Below are 17650 nucleotides of genomic sequence, written 5' to 3'. Positions count from 1 at the left end.
TGGTCTGTACTTCCTCGGACCACTGTCGGTAGGTACTCACCACTGCTGACCGGGAGAACCCCACAAGCCTTGCCATTTCAAAGATGCTCTGACCCAGTCGTCTAGTCATAACAATTTGGCCCTTGTCAAAGTTGCTCAGGTCTATACTCCTGTCCATTTCTCCTGCATTCAACACGTTGACTACGAGGCCTGACTGATCGCTTACCATCTAATCTACCCAGACTTTGACATGTGCCCTTGTTTGGATGGATAGATGGATGGACGGACGGTTGAATGGCAAAGAAACAAATCAAAATCGAATGTATTATTTAGTGAAACTCTTCTCTGACTGTTGCTGTCCTGTGTGCATTCATGAGACTGCATGAGAGCAACAGTTAGTTATGCTGCCTCCCGCTCATGAGATGGGGCGTTCAAGTGAAAACTAGTATTTAAAACCAGAGAACAGAACTTCCTAAACATATCTGAAGAGTTTATTGTCAGAGAATAGTTTCATTTTTATACTGAGCCTTATAATAATAATAATAATAATAATACCAGAGCTGCCTCTGTATTTTAACCCTCTGAGTCAATGTTTTCTTTCAGTATAGAGACAGTCAGTATAGAAAGTGAGAGAGCCAGGAGTTATCCATGAAATCGAGCCATCTGGGCAGCTCTTCTTCATTAGAATATTGTATGTCTTTCATTCCACAGATGCAGAGAAAGATCCTCATTTATTAACAGCTTAATGCTTTCCCATCTGGAGTCGAGCCCACACTGTCAACTAGCGCAGAGAACAGTCGCTTACGTGTGTGTGTGTGTAAGGTAACGTTCCTGACCCTCCAACCACTAAGAACATACCAACATGGACCTACACAGTACCTGCCACCCACACACAAACTCACACGCCATCAACACAAAGTGTGAATATATAAACAGCGTTGTACTGGCAGGGAGGTCAACAAAATGGTCAGGTAAACACACAAAAACAAAACACTTGTATATATTCTGAGTGACATACACATTCGCAAGAGGCAAGAGATGCTGGAAGACCAAGGAGAGAGTATAATCTGAGAAAAAATATAATAAGATGAACACAGACCATCCAGAGCCCAACACCCCCCATTTACCCCCAGCTAACATGATGATACACGCACCACTCTAAGGTAAACCACTTGCCAGTTTTCAGTGATGCAAACCAGCTAAATAGCTCACCACAGGGTGTTTTTTTCATGCCAATGAAGAACACTGAATTGAAATTGAGAAAGAGTGAGAAAGAGACTTAAGCATAATTTATACGGTGTTTGTTGAGGAAAATAAAACAATAAAGAACTTCACACACCAATCATTAACAACAATGCTCTTCAACTAGCCGAGTTCTCCTAGGTCAAGAATATCAAGGATCTGCACAAACGGGAAATATCATCAAACGAACACCTTAGCAGAATAAATAAGAGCCTGAAAACAGTTCACTCGCACACACGCACACTACCTACTTCTGCCTCATCCATCCTAAAATCACAACATTGCTTTATGAGCAAGCATGCCTTTGCCACAGTAAATTTCTCTCACAATATCTCTCTCTCTCTCAGTGAACCTGTCAGGGTAAACCTGTGGTCCAGCAGCTCATTGAAGAGGCTGAAGTGCAAATTGGACATCTGGTGCTGCCTGCAGTCTCACAAAGACTCCCGCCCACTTCTGTACCCACATTCACACTCTCAAATCTGAGAACGCTGGGACACACACCACCATTAGAGGCATCCACACACCCAAAGCATGGACAGTCAGAGGAAGCTAGTTCTCAACTGAATCTGGACTATCAGCTTAAGTCTGTTTTTAGGAGAGCATTTCAATTGTATGACAAATTTCCAACAAATAAAGTAATCTTAGTATACATATTATGAATTCATGTGCATTACATTTACTTAAGTACTTAATTGCAATTAATAAGGAGTATGAAATAAAAAAAAATTATTTAAAAAATTCATACCTTTAAACAAGTCTGCTAAATGCAAAGCAAGTTGTCATTAATTGAAATCATTGTACGCATATTCAAATAAATCAAATTTAAAGCACTTGTTTATTTACATTTGCCAGAAACAATTCATTAAAATTTTAATTATCTAAGGATTTTGTAAATCCCTTTTATTTATTTAAATATAAATTATCATGTATATATTGCAGTGAGGCATGTACAGAATCTTGTGAATGATGGCAAATTCTGAGGATCTCCCTAACAAAAAAATATTGTGGTTTTACCATGGTACAGTGGTATCAGAAGGTAATACCATGGTTCGATCATGTTATGTACCGTGGTACAGAATAATAATCATATTCATATATCATGGAATTTACTTTATACTTACATGAAGGTATTACAAAAAAAAAAAAACAACAAAAAAACAGTATTACCATGGTAAATGTCAATGGTACTTTCTGGTATTTTTTATGACTTTATTGGTCATGGCACCTAGAGTATAACAGTTACCACATAATACAGACTGTGAAAGCATTAAACATCCTATCTATGTAGTGAACTTCGGAACATCAGTAAAGATACGTTCAGCGGTTTATTACCTCCAATCCATTTATGCACTGTGGCTAGACATGACTGGAAGTGTAAGGTATTATATATGTTTTCTTTCTTGACTGTTTAATGAATGTAGTCTACCACAAACAAAACTTTAATATCAGGTGCCACACCAGTGATTTGATATTGTATGCATCTATATTGCACACATACATCACAACTACTGTACATTGTTCAACAGAGTCCTTTAACATTCAAATCAATATCAAAAAATATAACCTGCTTTCACTACCAGCCAATTTTGAACTCACTCAATGCAAGTTTATGAAATTTGGTCACCTGCTGTTCTGCACTGAAACTTTTCCTTTGTGTTTTCATGGTGTATATAGATACAGTATGTAATGATAACAGGAGAGAACGTCTTTGTTTTATTCTTAAACAGCCATTTCTCACAGGATCATACCTGGACTAAAAATAAAACACTAACGCTATCATAAAAGAGTCAATCTTTTGCCTTTGAACATCAAAAGAATAAGCACCACAAATAAAGCCATACAATATAGTTGTAAATAAACAAAGGTAATTAAGTTGCGCACACACACACACACACACACACACACACACACACAATAACTTAAAAACTGGATGAAATGCATTTGGACTTTCAAATCCATGTGCATACAGTACATGCAGGCAGGATCCAAAATAAGCACTTGTTAAGCATCAAAGGCAAGTAAAACATTGTAAATAAAAAAATGTTTAGTTATTTGCTAGCTGTCCAGTTACTTTATTAGGAACAGCAACAAAAAGCGAATCATAATTGAATTGTAAGAATGATAATATGACTTTTGCTGGAAAGAAAAAGTGAAGTGAGTGACATGAGAAATTCAAATCAAAGACTTACAACCCATCTACTAAGAAAACATCTGTTGCGACTCCCTCATCTGCTTACTTTTACCAACATAAGTTTATCTAGGATGCCTAAAGATTTTTTTTCTCCTAACTCCATGTGGCAACATGTGGAATATTCCTCGTAAGACATTAAAACAAAAATATAAGGAACAAAATCATCTTTTTTGTGGCAAGTACAGTTTCAAAGAGACAAACACTGGCTAAAACAGCTAAATAATTCCATTACCACAGGGACAAATGTATATAGTTTTATTCAAAAACATAAAATAAAGGTTTCATTGCTGGAAATAAATATTTTTTGGGCCATATATTTTCTCAGTTCACCCACCATTAGCATGTGTGGCAAAAAGCTGAACCTTTCATACATTCTACAGCAGAAAATACACTTTCTTGAAAGCACACAAAATATATACACAACTTACCATAATATAAAAGCATGTGATACACATCACTCAATGAGAAGATCAATCAACACTCTCAAACCTTATAGTAAACACACACATACATGTACACAGTTGCACAAGCAGCCCTGGAGCAAGACAGTGGTAGGGGGCTGGGGGAAGTAATGGTTGGTAAAGTGTGAAGGTGTGAACAGTGAAAGTACTGTAAATCAGAGAACAGCAGAGATCACTTAGGCAAAACACAACACACAATACACATACACACTGTGGATGAGAAATTATCAATACTGTATCAGAGAGAAACAGAGCAAAAGATCAAAAGGCCATCAGTAGGTGTGAATAGATGAAGAAACCTGTAAGACTCTGTTGTGTTTGTATGTGCGCTCTTGTGCATTTGTGTGCTTCGATCCGTTGCGTTTTAAAAAATGTATATTTCCATCCAATTAATGCTTGGAATTCAATTACTATGTTATTGAACTTATGCAATTCATCAAACCCATCAAAGCTTCTTGTTAGAAAACAGTATCAGTATTGTTGTATATCTAGCAATTCATTCAACAACACTTTTGTCCTCTAATACTTTGTCAAAAAAGTGCTTATTTACTCCAATAAGTAATATTGGAGTCAATCAATATTTAATTACACAATGTTCAACAATGAACAGTTTACCTAAAGTGAAAATGCAATCATCATGCACTTATCCTCAGGTCATTCCAAACCCATAAGACATTCTTTCAAGGAAAACAAAAAATATCCTAGCTGCTCTTTTCATAAAACAAAGGTGGGTGGTATTGTTTTTGTCTCCTCTTTTTTACGGTTAAAGGGATAGTTCACCCAAAAATGAAAATTCTCTCATTATTCACTCACCCTCATGATATCCCAGTTGTGTATTACTTTCTTTCTACGCCAGAACACATTTGAAGAAAATCAGAAAAATATCTTAGCTCAGTAGGTCCTTAAAATGCAAGTGAATGGTGATCCAATTTTTGAAGCTCCATAACTTTTTGTCAGCATAAATTTCATCCATAAGACTCCAGCTGTTAAATTAATGTTTTCTAAAGCAACACAACCGCTTTTGGGCGAAAAAGATCAATAATTAAGTACTTTCTCTAAGTAACTCTACATCATGCTTCCTTTCTGCAGTGCGTGTGATGTAATCGCATTGGCACTGGAAACATGCGAGAATTGAGGCACGTGAGTCACGCTGTGAAGTAGCTTAGTTGGTTTTGGTTTAAATCTGTATTTATCTGTTTCTATACAGAAGCGATGATTTACAGTTAAAAAGTACTTCAGTATGGATCTTTTTTTTTTCGCACCAAAAACGATAGTTAAAGAAGACATTAACCGATGGAGTATCGATGACATTTATGCTGACTGTCTGTGAGTGTTGGAGCTTCAAAAATCAGATCACGATCCACTTGCATTTTAAGGACCTACTGAGCTGAGATATTTTTCTATTTTTCTTCAAATGTGTTCTGCTGAAGGAAAAGTCATACACACCTGGAATATCATGAGGGTGAGTGAATAATGAGAGAATTTTCATTTTTGGGTGAACTACACCTTTAAGGTCCAAAAAGGAAAAATAAAAAAGAATCAGTTTAGTGAATAACGATTTAAATTTGGTCTGTTCCTCAAACATAGCTATCGTACAGTATTGCTTCAAATTACTGGGAATTTAGTGTACGAGTCATACGAACTACTTTATGGTACTTTGTGGTGCTTTTATTTACTTTTTAGTCACAATATACTTTCATTGTATGTAAAGCATTCCACAAAAATATAAATATTAATATACTGTATATAATATAATATTATAATATATAATCATATTGAACAACAGGAGGATATGTAAATAATGATGATGACAGAATGTAAATTTTTGGGTTAACTAACCCTTTAAATAATGGATACTTAAATTACAAAATGTTTTTACCTCTCCCAATGCTTCATATCTTTTTTGATTCCATCTATGCAGGTCCTCCTTGTAGTTGAAGACAAACGGCTCTCCTGTTTTTATGTGTCTTAACTGACCATCTACAGACAAAAAAAAATAAATAAAATGGTTTAATTTTTCACATCTTTCAATTCATATGCCAAATGTGGGAGCAGGAGGTCTTGTGCACAGGTAGTTTCTGAAAACTTGCTAAGAACTGTGTACCACCCATAGACTGCTACCCATTTGAGAGGGTATTTCCCACTAAAGGCAAATGTCCTAAAAAACAAAAACAAAAAAAAAAACTGTATAATATTGAGGCTGAGACCAGGGAAATTAAAAAAAAAAAAAAAAAATATATATATATATATATATATATATATATATATATATATATATATATATATATATATATATATATATGTATATGTATAACCTCATATCTACATATATCATTACAGCCACAGTTCTGTGTGTACATTGACTGTGGATAAATAGAACATTAAGGACAATATTAGAGCAGAGCAAGAGGAAAGGCATGGAGCCAGAGCTTTTTTGAGCTAACAAGAAGTAAATATTTTTTCAACATCATTGACATATTTGATTGTCCACCACACAAAGTTTTGTTGGGTTTTCAACAATTGCACAACACTCGCTGGGTTCCCATCCATGTATTTTTATGCACATTTGGGATATCTCATATAAACTGCTGGACGGAAACCCCAAGATGTGAATAAAATCTGAAAAATGCACATAAAAATGTATACACTTGGCTGAGGATGATATATATATATATATATATTGTTTTGTTTTTTTAAATTTATTTATTTATTTTTGATAAGAAGCAATGCACATAAACTGACTGAAACACATTTACCAAATAAACTTTTGAATCTATTAGGAATACAAGATGCACATCAAAAAACTCATGTGATTGAATAATTTGTTCATAACTGGACTAACCAGCAGACCAGTAATCACATAAGAAATATTGCTCTGGTCATCCTGAAATAACGGTGTCTAGAAAATCCAAAGCCTGCAAAGTGTTTGCAGTGCAAATAAGTTAAATACAAACTTAAACTCTGCCAAAGAGCAGGTTTCTGGACATTTTTGAAAAATATCTTAAAGATCCACATGGTAAAGACATAAGGAAGGAGTAACGCACAAACATAGTGCTCCCAGAACTTTGTGACGCGCTGTCACCATAAGACAAGTTCTTTACAGTGTTTTGTCTGTAAATTGTGGCCACAATTTCTCTGGAAGTGACCATTTTGTTCTTTTGAACACATGGGATGGAAATGTGGCTTTATTCGCACAATGTTTTTGCAATATTATGTTTGCATAAATTAAATTCTTGGATGGAAACATAGTGTCAAGCTTTGTCAAAGAGGACTTTGGGAAAGTAAGGCCAGAAACATACTTTATGAAAGTACACAAATGCAGACGTGCAGACTTAATTTGCATTCTTGCGTAACCGTAAAAGTGTAAAAAAAAAAAAAATTTTTTTAACTTTAGGGGGAAATAAAGCTACCTTTTTTATTTAAGTTGCTATAAATATATTGACTTACTTTTTCCTCAGCAATATTCTCTTCAAACTGTTGCTCCACCATTATTACAGTAGTTGAGTCTAAAGAGATAGCCCACTCTAGAAGCATTTAGTTCACCCTGATGTCCACTCTAGACCTTATTCACACTAGCGCCATCTTTCATTTATAATGGGAATGACAACGAGGCTGTGAGGGATAGACTTACAGTCTTTTCAATGGGCTGTACTGCAGTTTAAAGTGTTTTTGGATCGTTCCATGGACAAAATATTGATACATTATCTGTCCAAGAATATTTAGTATACAAACTACAGACAACATGAGTTGAGGAAAATCAAATGTGATCTAGGAGCTTTATACAGCTTTATACTGTTCATGCCATTGAAAAGATGATAAGTCTATCCCTCACATGTTCTTGCGTTGAGATATAAACTGCGGTCGGACACATTTCAGAATGCAAGGACACACGAAATCATGCTTGTGTACATTCACATATTTGCGTAGAACGTGTTTCGGGCCTTAAGGTAAACAGTGATTCACTCAATGTTAATATTTTTGCACCTGCAGTTTAAGGAGCATAAAATACCAACTCCAGGCTCCATTAGTAGTTGATCTAACAAAATTATTTTGCATACACTAAAACTTTAGTATATGAAGCCTAAACTTGTGTCACTACTGCCCATGAGGTGATTCTGCTTGTCAGCGACCTTGAGTTCAGAACCTCAGGTCAGCTTGATGTGTATCATTCCCCTTCATGCAATTAAATGTGTTTGGCTGGTGTCCCCCCATCTGGCAGGTACATGGCCTGCGAGTAGCTAACGCTTCTCCTGTCCCCCTTACTTCGGCCTTCTGGGATGTCTGGCAGGCCTTCCTCAGACAGCTGGTGCAGCAACAGCACTCTCTCTGCCGCTGTACCTCAAGCCACCAGAGATCTGAGTGTGTGTGCATGCGTGAGTGGAGCTGGACCACTGCAACTGTTCCCTCCTATGAGTATGCTTTGAGGGACTCGTTTGAGAGCGGGCCAGCCGACTTCATTCAAAGTGACCCACTTGAATGCCACCATTCTGCCAAGGCTGGACAATGAGGCCCAGCTTTTGCCAAGTACTGATGCTGTTAAACAGCTGCTGAGGTGGAGATGTAAACAACAACATGCTTGGTGAGGACTGATGGTATTTCAGGAAAAGGGCAGAACGGGTGGTAGATTAAGTCTTCATGTTTGGGCCACTTATATTTATAGACGGAGTACAGGGAGAACAGGAAATTATGGCTAAAAGAAATAGGGGAAAATGTTTGTGAAAATGACACGAACCATTTTTGGACATTCACCTTGGTAGTATCAGGATATTCTTTGAAGAATCTTTGAGTGACATGTACAGGTGCATCTCAATAAATTAGAATGTCGTGGAAAAGTTCATTTATTTCAGTAATTCAACTCAAATTGTGAAACTCGTGTATTAAATAAATTCAATGCACACAGACTGAAGTAGTTTAAGTCTTTGGTTCTTTTAATTGTGATGATTTTGGCTCACATTTAACAAAAACCCACCAATTCACTATCTCAAAAAATTAGAATATGGTGACATGCCAATCAGCTAATCAGCTCAAAACACCTGCAAAGGTTTCCTGAGCCTTCAAAATGGTCTCTCAGTTTGGTTCACTAGGCTACACAATCATGGGGAAGACTGCTGCTCTGACAGTTGTCCAGAAGACAATCATTGACACCCTTCACAAGGAGGGTAAGCCACAAACATTCATTGCCAAAGAAGCTGGCTGTTCACAGAGTGCTGTATCCAAGCATGTTAACAGAAAGTTGAGTGGAAGGAAAAAGTGTGGAAGAAAAAGATGCACAACCAACCGAGAGAACTGCAGCCTTATGAGGATTGTCAAGCAAAATCGATTCAAGAATTTGGGTGAACTTCACAAGGAATGGACTGAGGCTGGGGTCAAGGCATCAATAACCACCACACACAGACGTGTCAAGGAATTTGGCTACAGTTGTTGTATTCCTCTTGTTAAGCCACTCCTGAACCACAGACAACGTCAGAGGCGTCTTACCTGGGCTAAGGAGTAGAAGAACTGGACTGTTGCCCAGTGGTCCAAAGTCCTCTTTTCAGATGAGAGCAGGTTTTGTATTTCATTTGGAAACCAAGGTCCTAGAGTCTGGAGGAAGGGTGGAGAAGCTCATAGCCCAAGTTGCTTGAAGTCCAGTATTAAGTTTCCACAGTCTGTGACGATTTGGGGTGCAATGTCATCTGCTGGTGTTGGTTCATTGTGTTTTTTGAAAACCAAAGTCACTGCACTCGTTTACCAAGAAAGTTTGGAGCACTTCATTCTTCCTTCTGCTGAAAGATGCTGATTTCATTTTCCAGCAGGATTTGGCACCTGCCCACACTGCCAAAAGCACCAAAAGTTGGTTAAATGACCATGGTGTTGGTGTGCATGTCTGGCCAGCAAACTCACCAGACCTGAACCCTATAGAGAATCTATGGGGTATTGTCAAGAGGAAAATGAGAAACAAGAGACCAAAAAATGCAGATGAGCTGAAGGCCACTGTCAAAGAAACCTGGGCTTCCATACCACCTCAGCAGTGCCACAAACTGATCACATCCATGCCACGCCGAATTGAGGCAGTAATTAAAGCAAAAGGAGCCCCTACCAAGTATTGAGTACATATACAGTAAATGAACATACTTTCCAGAAGGCCAACAATTCACTAAAAATGTTTTTTTTATTGGTCTTATGATGTATTCTAATTTTTTGAGATAGTGAATTGGTGGGTTTTTGTTAAATGTGAGCCAAAATCATCACAATTAAAAGAACCAAAGACTTAAACTACTTCAGTCTGTGTGCATTGAATTTATTTAATATATGAGTTTCACAATTTGAGTTGAATTACTGAAATAAATGAACTTTTCCACGACATTCTAATTTATTGAGATGCACCTGTATATACCATGGTACATTAATATATCATTTACTTTTATGTACATCAAAGTATCATGGTATGGCCATCTGAAGCCATCACTGTATCATGGTAACACCACAGTACTTTTTGGTGGGGGATCCCAGAGCACCAAACATTCCTAACAACACAATTTTGTTCCACTAAACAATCCAACATATAAAACCACAAATTAGAACCCTGATGCTAACTTTCTTAAAACATTGTTTAAGATAGGCCCATATATCCTCTGGTGTTGACACAGAGGAGTAATGAAGCCTAAAATCAGTGTTGAAACTAATTGGGACCTCTCTGATTGCCAATGCATGAAGCTAAAATACTCAAAGCATACACACTCAACCCAAATAGCCTGGGGGGCCTCATAGTTTTGCAATTACCCTAGCATGTTGCTCCGCAAAAAGAAAAACAACTTTGAAGATAAAAGATTGCATATGCACTTTCATTCGCCTTATTCTCAAAGTTTTCCGGCACTTTTTGCACAGTTAGCAGGCAATAAATCCAACATGGTTTACACCGTGAGAATTACACTGTTCATTTCATCGTTAGCTGTTCAACAACATGTAATGCTAAAAGGCAGTATATCAACACTGAGCTCTGAAAGCCTGGCCACTCTTTTGAGATAGGATAAGGACATATTAGAGAAAGAAAGAGACAGAATGAGAGGAGAGAGAGAGAGAGAGGTAGCATGCAGTGGTACAAAAAAGGTACCTTTAAAAAACCAATTATGCATTCACCAAGGGGTGAGGAGATATGCTACAACCAGAAGTGCCTAAAAGAAGGAAGAAAGGCATCTAATGAAACCAACATGCAGTGGAAGTTCATCTCCGCTGTCTTCATAAAGGAGCCTCTCTGAGGAATATCGCCCCTCAACTTCTTATACCTGCTTTAGCCTGGCAAAGTCAGCATGCTTTCTCGATTTTTAAATTAATGAGGTATACATAATCTTGGATTTCCAGTAATGAACAAGCTGAAGGCGGTCTGTGATAAAGTCATCATGCCACATGATTTGAGAAGATTTTCATTTCAAATGCATGCATATTTTGTGTGGATTTGTCTCATTAGATCACATACAGTGCAGTGCGAAGGAGTCCGCTAGTGAAAATGCTTCTAAAATCCCAATTTCAAAAAAAGTTGTGAAAGTATGCAAAATGCCAATAAAAACAAAAAGGAGTCATATGTAAATTCTATTCACCCTGGCTATATTGAAGGGACTGCATCAACACATTATTTGATGTTTGCATAGTAAAGCCTTAATGGTGTTTACTAGGGATGCACCGATCCAATACCTGGATCGGCATCCACTCCGATACTGACATTTTTAGACTGATCGAGTATCGGTCCGACGAGCCCAATACAAATCCGATACTCTGTGTTAGTTATGTTCGTTCCTGTCAAGCTCCAAAACTGACCATAACAGTCAGAACCATAATAGCACCTCTTAAGTAGTACATATGTGCATTTTATTCAAAGCCACTTGAAGACTTTGTGAATCGCAAAAGGCTTTGTTTAATAAGTAAATATATAGTATGCATGCATACGCACTGCGTTAGTGAATGACGCTGCTCTGTTAACACATACATAACACACGCAGGCTGGTGAGGCGGTCGTGGCTATTTTCAACCTTTTAGAGCTCGCGGCTATTTTCATATGTGAGCACTACTCACGAACAACATCTCAAATGAAGATGCACATTAGTTCACTTATAATAACTTATAATTAGGTTCACTTATAATATGGAGATATCCTGGAGTGTTCCGACTGACAAAATAAAAGCTAGAGGGTTTTTAAGTTAAAGGGATAGTTCAACCAAAAAGTTACATTCAGTTGTTGTTTACTCACCCCTGTGTTGCTCAAACCCAGTATGACTTTCTTTTTCTTAACACAAAGGGAGAAACTGTGAAAAAATGTTGTGCTCAGTGATGTCATACAATGGCAGTTTATGGTGACCACCTCTTTAAAAGCATGCAAAAGTATAATTCAGAAGTCTAATAAATTATTCCATGAGACTCATGATTGTTATGAAAACATACAATAGGTTTTGGTGTGAAACAAACCAAAATCTAATGTATTATTTTAGTGAAACTGTTGACCGACCGTTGCTCTCCTCTGCACGTTCATGAGACTGCACGAGACCAGTAGTCCATGCAGGCCGCTGGCGAAATGGGGTGTCCAAGCGAAAACGCATTTTGTTTATCAGTTTCATGAACGTGCAGAGGAGAGCAACGGTCGGTCAACAGATTCTTTTCTACTGAAGACATTCACTAGAATTACTGTTAATTTTGCTGCTACATTATCTAGTCGACTAGCTAACAATAAAGTTTTTCTTGATCGGCTATACATTTATATTGAAATAATGTGTTGTTAAAGGCTTGTGTTTCTTGAATCTTTAAAGAGTACCACCAATTCTTTCCACACAGTAAGGTAAAGATATTCTAAACTGATTATGCAAAAAAACACCGGTATCGGATTGGGATCGGTATATGCTGATACTGAGATTTCAGATATCGGAATCGGATCGGAAGTGAAAAAGTGGTAACGGTGCATCCCTAGTGGTAACATGACCATTGTCATGATATTCATAACAGAAGCATGACAGTTTTTAAGACCCACCGAGATTTGCCTGGATTCTTTGATTTTTTTTTTTTTTACTATATTGTGCACCATAGAGGGTGAGATGCCTAAAAATTCTTCCAATTTGTCTTTGGATAACATTGTTCTCAAAGACTTGGATTATTTGCTGAAGCATATGTTGGCAAATTGGTGAGCATCGACCCATCCTTGCTCTTGAAGGCTCCTTGTGTCCTATAAAACAGTTGCCTAACCTGTTTAACATTTATGTTTCACATCACTACGATTTCAACTCTTCAGATTGTTATTAGTCCTAACTTAGCCCCTATCTCAACTCTTTTGGCATGTTTGCAGTCTTAAATTTCAGGAAAAGAAAAAAGAAAAAGAACAAAACCTCTTCAAAAAGTACCTTGTCTTCATACTGTTTTTGTCTGAATACAAGTTGAAGTATATTTACAAATCACTTTTTTTTTATTGCCATTTTGGATACTGTCCACGCTTTTTTTGAATTGGGGTTGTATTTTGCACTATAATTTGAAAGCATCTTATGTGCTTCAAAGGAAGCAAAGAAATCTGACTTTTTGCAAAAAGGAGTTAACATGGTATGTCACAAATTTGCTTATTTAAAATTCACTAGTTCACTAATCAAAGAAGCAAATGTGTGATATTGACCATGGTAACTTTTGTGCAAAAGGTCAGATTTCCTTGCTTCCAATGAAGCATGCAATATGCTCTGAGGAACATTCTCAAATAATGCTGGAATAACATGAATCATCAAGTTTTGCACAACTTTAAACAACTTTTGGGGTCCATGCCACCTCGAGTGTGTGCTGTCATTAAAGCAAAAGAGCACATTGCAAATACAAAAAAAAAAAAAAATTTAAAAAAAATCTGAAATTCAAGTAGATTTTACAACCTTTTACACAAACTAAATTAAATGCAAATGATTAAAAAAAATGAATAAATAAATAACAAAAATTAATTCAAAAACTCTTTACAGCTATTTTAAATTCATCTCAGTGGGTGGGAAAAAAGCTACAAAGTGACACTTTCTTATAAAATCCAATAAAAGTGATATTCTTCACTGTGAGACTGATATAAGGTATTCAAGACACTAACAGGAGGCGTTTTAGAGAGAGCAGCAAGGTTATGCAAATCTAGCCGTCAAGCCGAGCACAAGGATGAGTAAGCCACTGACAGCCCATAGCATGCACAACTTGTCCATTCAGCTGCCACAGACTCCAGAGACTCTCAAACAGACAGCGCTATCACAGCCTGGTGCCTGCTGTCAATATCCAATGAAACTCAAGGCACACGTCTTGACGTCTAATGCATTCAAAGCTATAACAGCATACAAGGTACGCAGTAATCTTATACTAAAGTACAAGATATCGTACAGTAGCATTTGATGGGCCAGCTACCATGCTTTTCACAGTGTAAAATAATTTACTGTGTGCAGTGTTCAAGAGATGCTCAAAAGAAACTGTTCAGAGAAAAACAAGCAAAAGGTCTCACGTTCATTAAAAGCATATTCAAACCCATCAAGAGTTTCGGGAAACGTCAGTGGAGGTTCGTCTTTTTTCATCAGCTCGTCTAAATCTATCCTGGACAATAAATCTATAAAACAAATAAATAAACAAACAATTAATAATCGAAAGAATCAGAAAATGTGTTAAATCTGCAATAAACTAATAATTACTCATCAAATCAATATTCATGTAAAAATTTGCAAATATTCATTGGCTTCACCTTTTAATGCAGTCGTTTTCTCTTTTTCTTCTTGTGCTAAAAGCTGGGCCATATTTATCAAAACTGAACAGAAGTGGAAGATGCTGACTCCGATCGGCATGGACCCACAACTACAGGAATATCACAGCAGTGCATCCTAACAAGAAAAAACAAGTATATTAAACAAAATAGACCTAGAGCTATCTTTGTTAGTCAAAACACCACGGTAGTTGTTAATTTGGCTTTTCCCAACAGTTTTTACTTTGATCAATGTACACAAATGATAACTTTAGTCTACCTTATTGATTAAATATTAGAAACAGAAGATTGACGTGTTCAAACCGTTAAGGAGTTTCCACAAATTATTACAAAAATGGGATTAAATCTTCATGTATTCCAACAAAAGGGAAGCAATTCACTGTACATATACAAAGGTTTTATTTTCATTAACTCTCGACAATTATGCTTGTTCTATGACAGCAGGTCAACAAAAACTGACAATATATCCTAAATATGTCATTGTTTTTATTATTAATGTTGGTGTTACTGTTACAATGACTGTTTAAATATGAGCAACAGCAGGAGCATTAGTGGCAGTAATAATAATAATAATAATCGTTTTATTGTTTGTTTGTTTTTTACAAAACTCAGCAACTGACAATGAGTCATGTGGTATCAGGTTTGTTGACATGTTGGGCTGTGAGCAAGACTAATTGTTGACATGTTTCTAGAACAAAACTATTGCCACTCTCCTGACATACATTTTGAATTCTATTTATAAGCAGTCAAATGTAAAAGAGTTATTCCTAGAAACTGCATTATGATCAGACAGTGTTTATAGGGACAACTGTCTTTATGGTTTAGGTAACTAGCCATTTAGCTAACAGGTTGATGTAAGTTTACAAAACAGCGCGAGTAAGTGGGAGACACCCAAATCTCAGTGTCTGCATTCAGACTTTTTCAGGCTGCTGAAAATGTGCTGTTTCCGAAATGCTCGGAGCATGTAAACAGAGTAAACGTACAGCAGAACCACTGCATGAGCTCCAGGCAATGCTTATAAGCAATTATTCCTCAAATACATGGAATAACATATTCACAAAGCACAACATTTTTAAGCGGCGCTCTTTGAAGATACTGATAATCGTAATACATAGTTAAATGAAGACAGTGGGAGAGATAAACATATAGACGCATGCATGTCGCCCTGCTCACGTACCATTACAACAAGCACATGTGAGGTTTCACACATCCTGTGCTTGCTTCAGTCTTCACCCAAACAGGAAGAAACGCGTCCGTCTCCTCGGAAACGGAAGCGTTGAGCTGACGTCCCAGCTGATTGGCGGGATTGAAAAAGACGGCGCCGCTTTTCTCACTCAGATGTTCTGCTGTCAATGCATGTTTGACGTGTTTGAAGAGTTTGACCTAAACGAATTCGTGTAGAATGATACAACTACAACATAACAATTGCAATAAAAAAAAAAAAAAAAAAAATTAAATACAAAAATAAAAAAGAAAAAAAGCTTCAGCTATTTGTGTAATGCTATTATGTTTTCTGATATCTTTGACTTTGAATTTTAAAAATACAGTTTCAAAATCCTGACGGAAAATGGCTCTGTAGTATAAATCTATAAATACATAAATGCATATCACTTTTATAGAGTGTATATTTTACTTTTAAAATATATTTAATAGTTAACTACATTTTAAATATGTGACATTTTATTTATGTATTTATTATTATTATTATTATTATTATTAATTTGTTTTGGTCACAAAATGTACTATAATACTATAATAATAATAATAATAATATATGTTTTGATTAAACTATTTTTTTTTAAATTATTATTATTATTATTATTATTTTTAAGATTGGGGTAAACAGATACAGGGACAATAGTTAAAAGTGCATATTTTGATAGCTAATGCAAATACTTTTGAGACAGCCAGAAGATTTTTTGAGTAACAAATTAAGATGATGATTATTCAAAATAACTACTTCAAAGGGTGCACCATTTCCTGTTCATTTCAAACACATGTATCAGGGATTTTCATTAGCTACATCCACCGATCAGCCACAACATTAAAACCACCTGCCTAATATTGTGTAGATCCCCTTCATGCCACCAAAACAGCACCAATCCTCATCTCAGAAGAGCATTCTGAGATTATATTCTTCTCACCACAATTGTACAGAGGGGTTATCTGAGTTACCGTAGACTTTGTCAGTTCGAACCAGTCTGGCCATTCTCTGTTGACCTCTCTCATCAACAAGGCGTTTCCATCTCCATAAGTGCCGCTCACTGGATGCTTTTCGTTTCTGGCACCATTCTGAGTAAATTCTAGAGACTGTTACAGAAACTGTTACAGAGATCAGCAGTTACAGAAATACTCAGAAATACAGCCCGCCTGGCACCAACAATCATGAAATGATCGAAATCACTGAGATCACATTTTCCCCCATTCTGATGGTTGATGTGAACAATAACTGAAGCTCCTGACCCGTATCTGCATGATTTTTTTGCACTGCTGCCACACGATTGGCTGATTAGATTAATCGCATGGATGATCGTTGGTGCCAGACGGGCTGGTTTGAGTATTTCTGTAACTGCTGATCTCCTGGGATTTTCATGCACAACAGTCACTAGAATTTACTCAGAATGATGCCAAAAACAAAAATCATAGAGTAAGGGACAGTTCTGTGGCTGTAAATGCCTTGTTTATGAAAGAGTTCAACAGAGAATGGCCAGACTGGTTCGAACTGACAAAGTCTATGGTAACTCAGATAACCGCTCTGTACAATTGTGAAGAATAGCATCTCAGAATGCTATTCTGAGATCCAGGTTGGCGCTGTTTTGGTGACACGAGGGGGACCTACACAATAGTAGGCGGGTGGTTTTAATGTTGTGGCTGATCGGTGTATATTTACTACATTTAAAATATAAATATTAGATAAAATTGCCTCAAATCAACCTTTAGACATTACACGCAGCGATCTCATGTATCAGGAATATTTTACAGTGCATAGTGACGAACATGTGTTTAGGAAGTACTGTGGTAGTTTTTGATGCTATAGAGCAGTGTTGAATCAAGATT

The 17650-nt window shown here is 36.7% G+C and overlaps 1 protein-coding gene across 2 annotated transcripts in view; it reads right to left on the bottom strand.

The window, feature by feature from the left end:
- LOC127432277 (cotranscriptional regulator FAM172A homolog) overlaps positions 1–15880 on the bottom strand; it is a 221560-nt gene extending 205680 nt beyond the window's left edge. For both annotated transcript variants that reach the window (XM_051683180.1, XM_051683183.1), the window contains exons 1-4: positions 15771–15880; positions 14576–14711; positions 14342–14443; positions 5753–5853 (exon numbers count right to left, since the gene is read on the bottom strand). In XM_051683180.1, the coding sequence (XP_051539140.1) occupies positions 5753–5853; positions 14342–14443; positions 14576–14675 (303 nt within the window). In that variant the 5' untranslated portion in view covers positions 14676–14711; positions 15771–15880. The remainder of the gene's footprint in view (positions 1–5752; positions 5854–14341; positions 14444–14575; positions 14712–15770) is intronic.
- Positions 15881–17650: the final 1770 nt, after the last annotated feature.

Source organism: Myxocyprinus asiaticus, chromosome 4 (assembly GCF_019703515.2).
Source record: "Myxocyprinus asiaticus isolate MX2 ecotype Aquarium Trade chromosome 4, UBuf_Myxa_2, whole genome shotgun sequence".
In the NCBI taxonomy this organism is placed as follows: domain Eukaryota; kingdom Metazoa; phylum Chordata; class Actinopteri; order Cypriniformes; family Catostomidae; genus Myxocyprinus; species Myxocyprinus asiaticus.
Note: the sequence above shows the minus strand (reverse complement) of the source record. Positions and strands in the feature narration are given on the sequence as shown.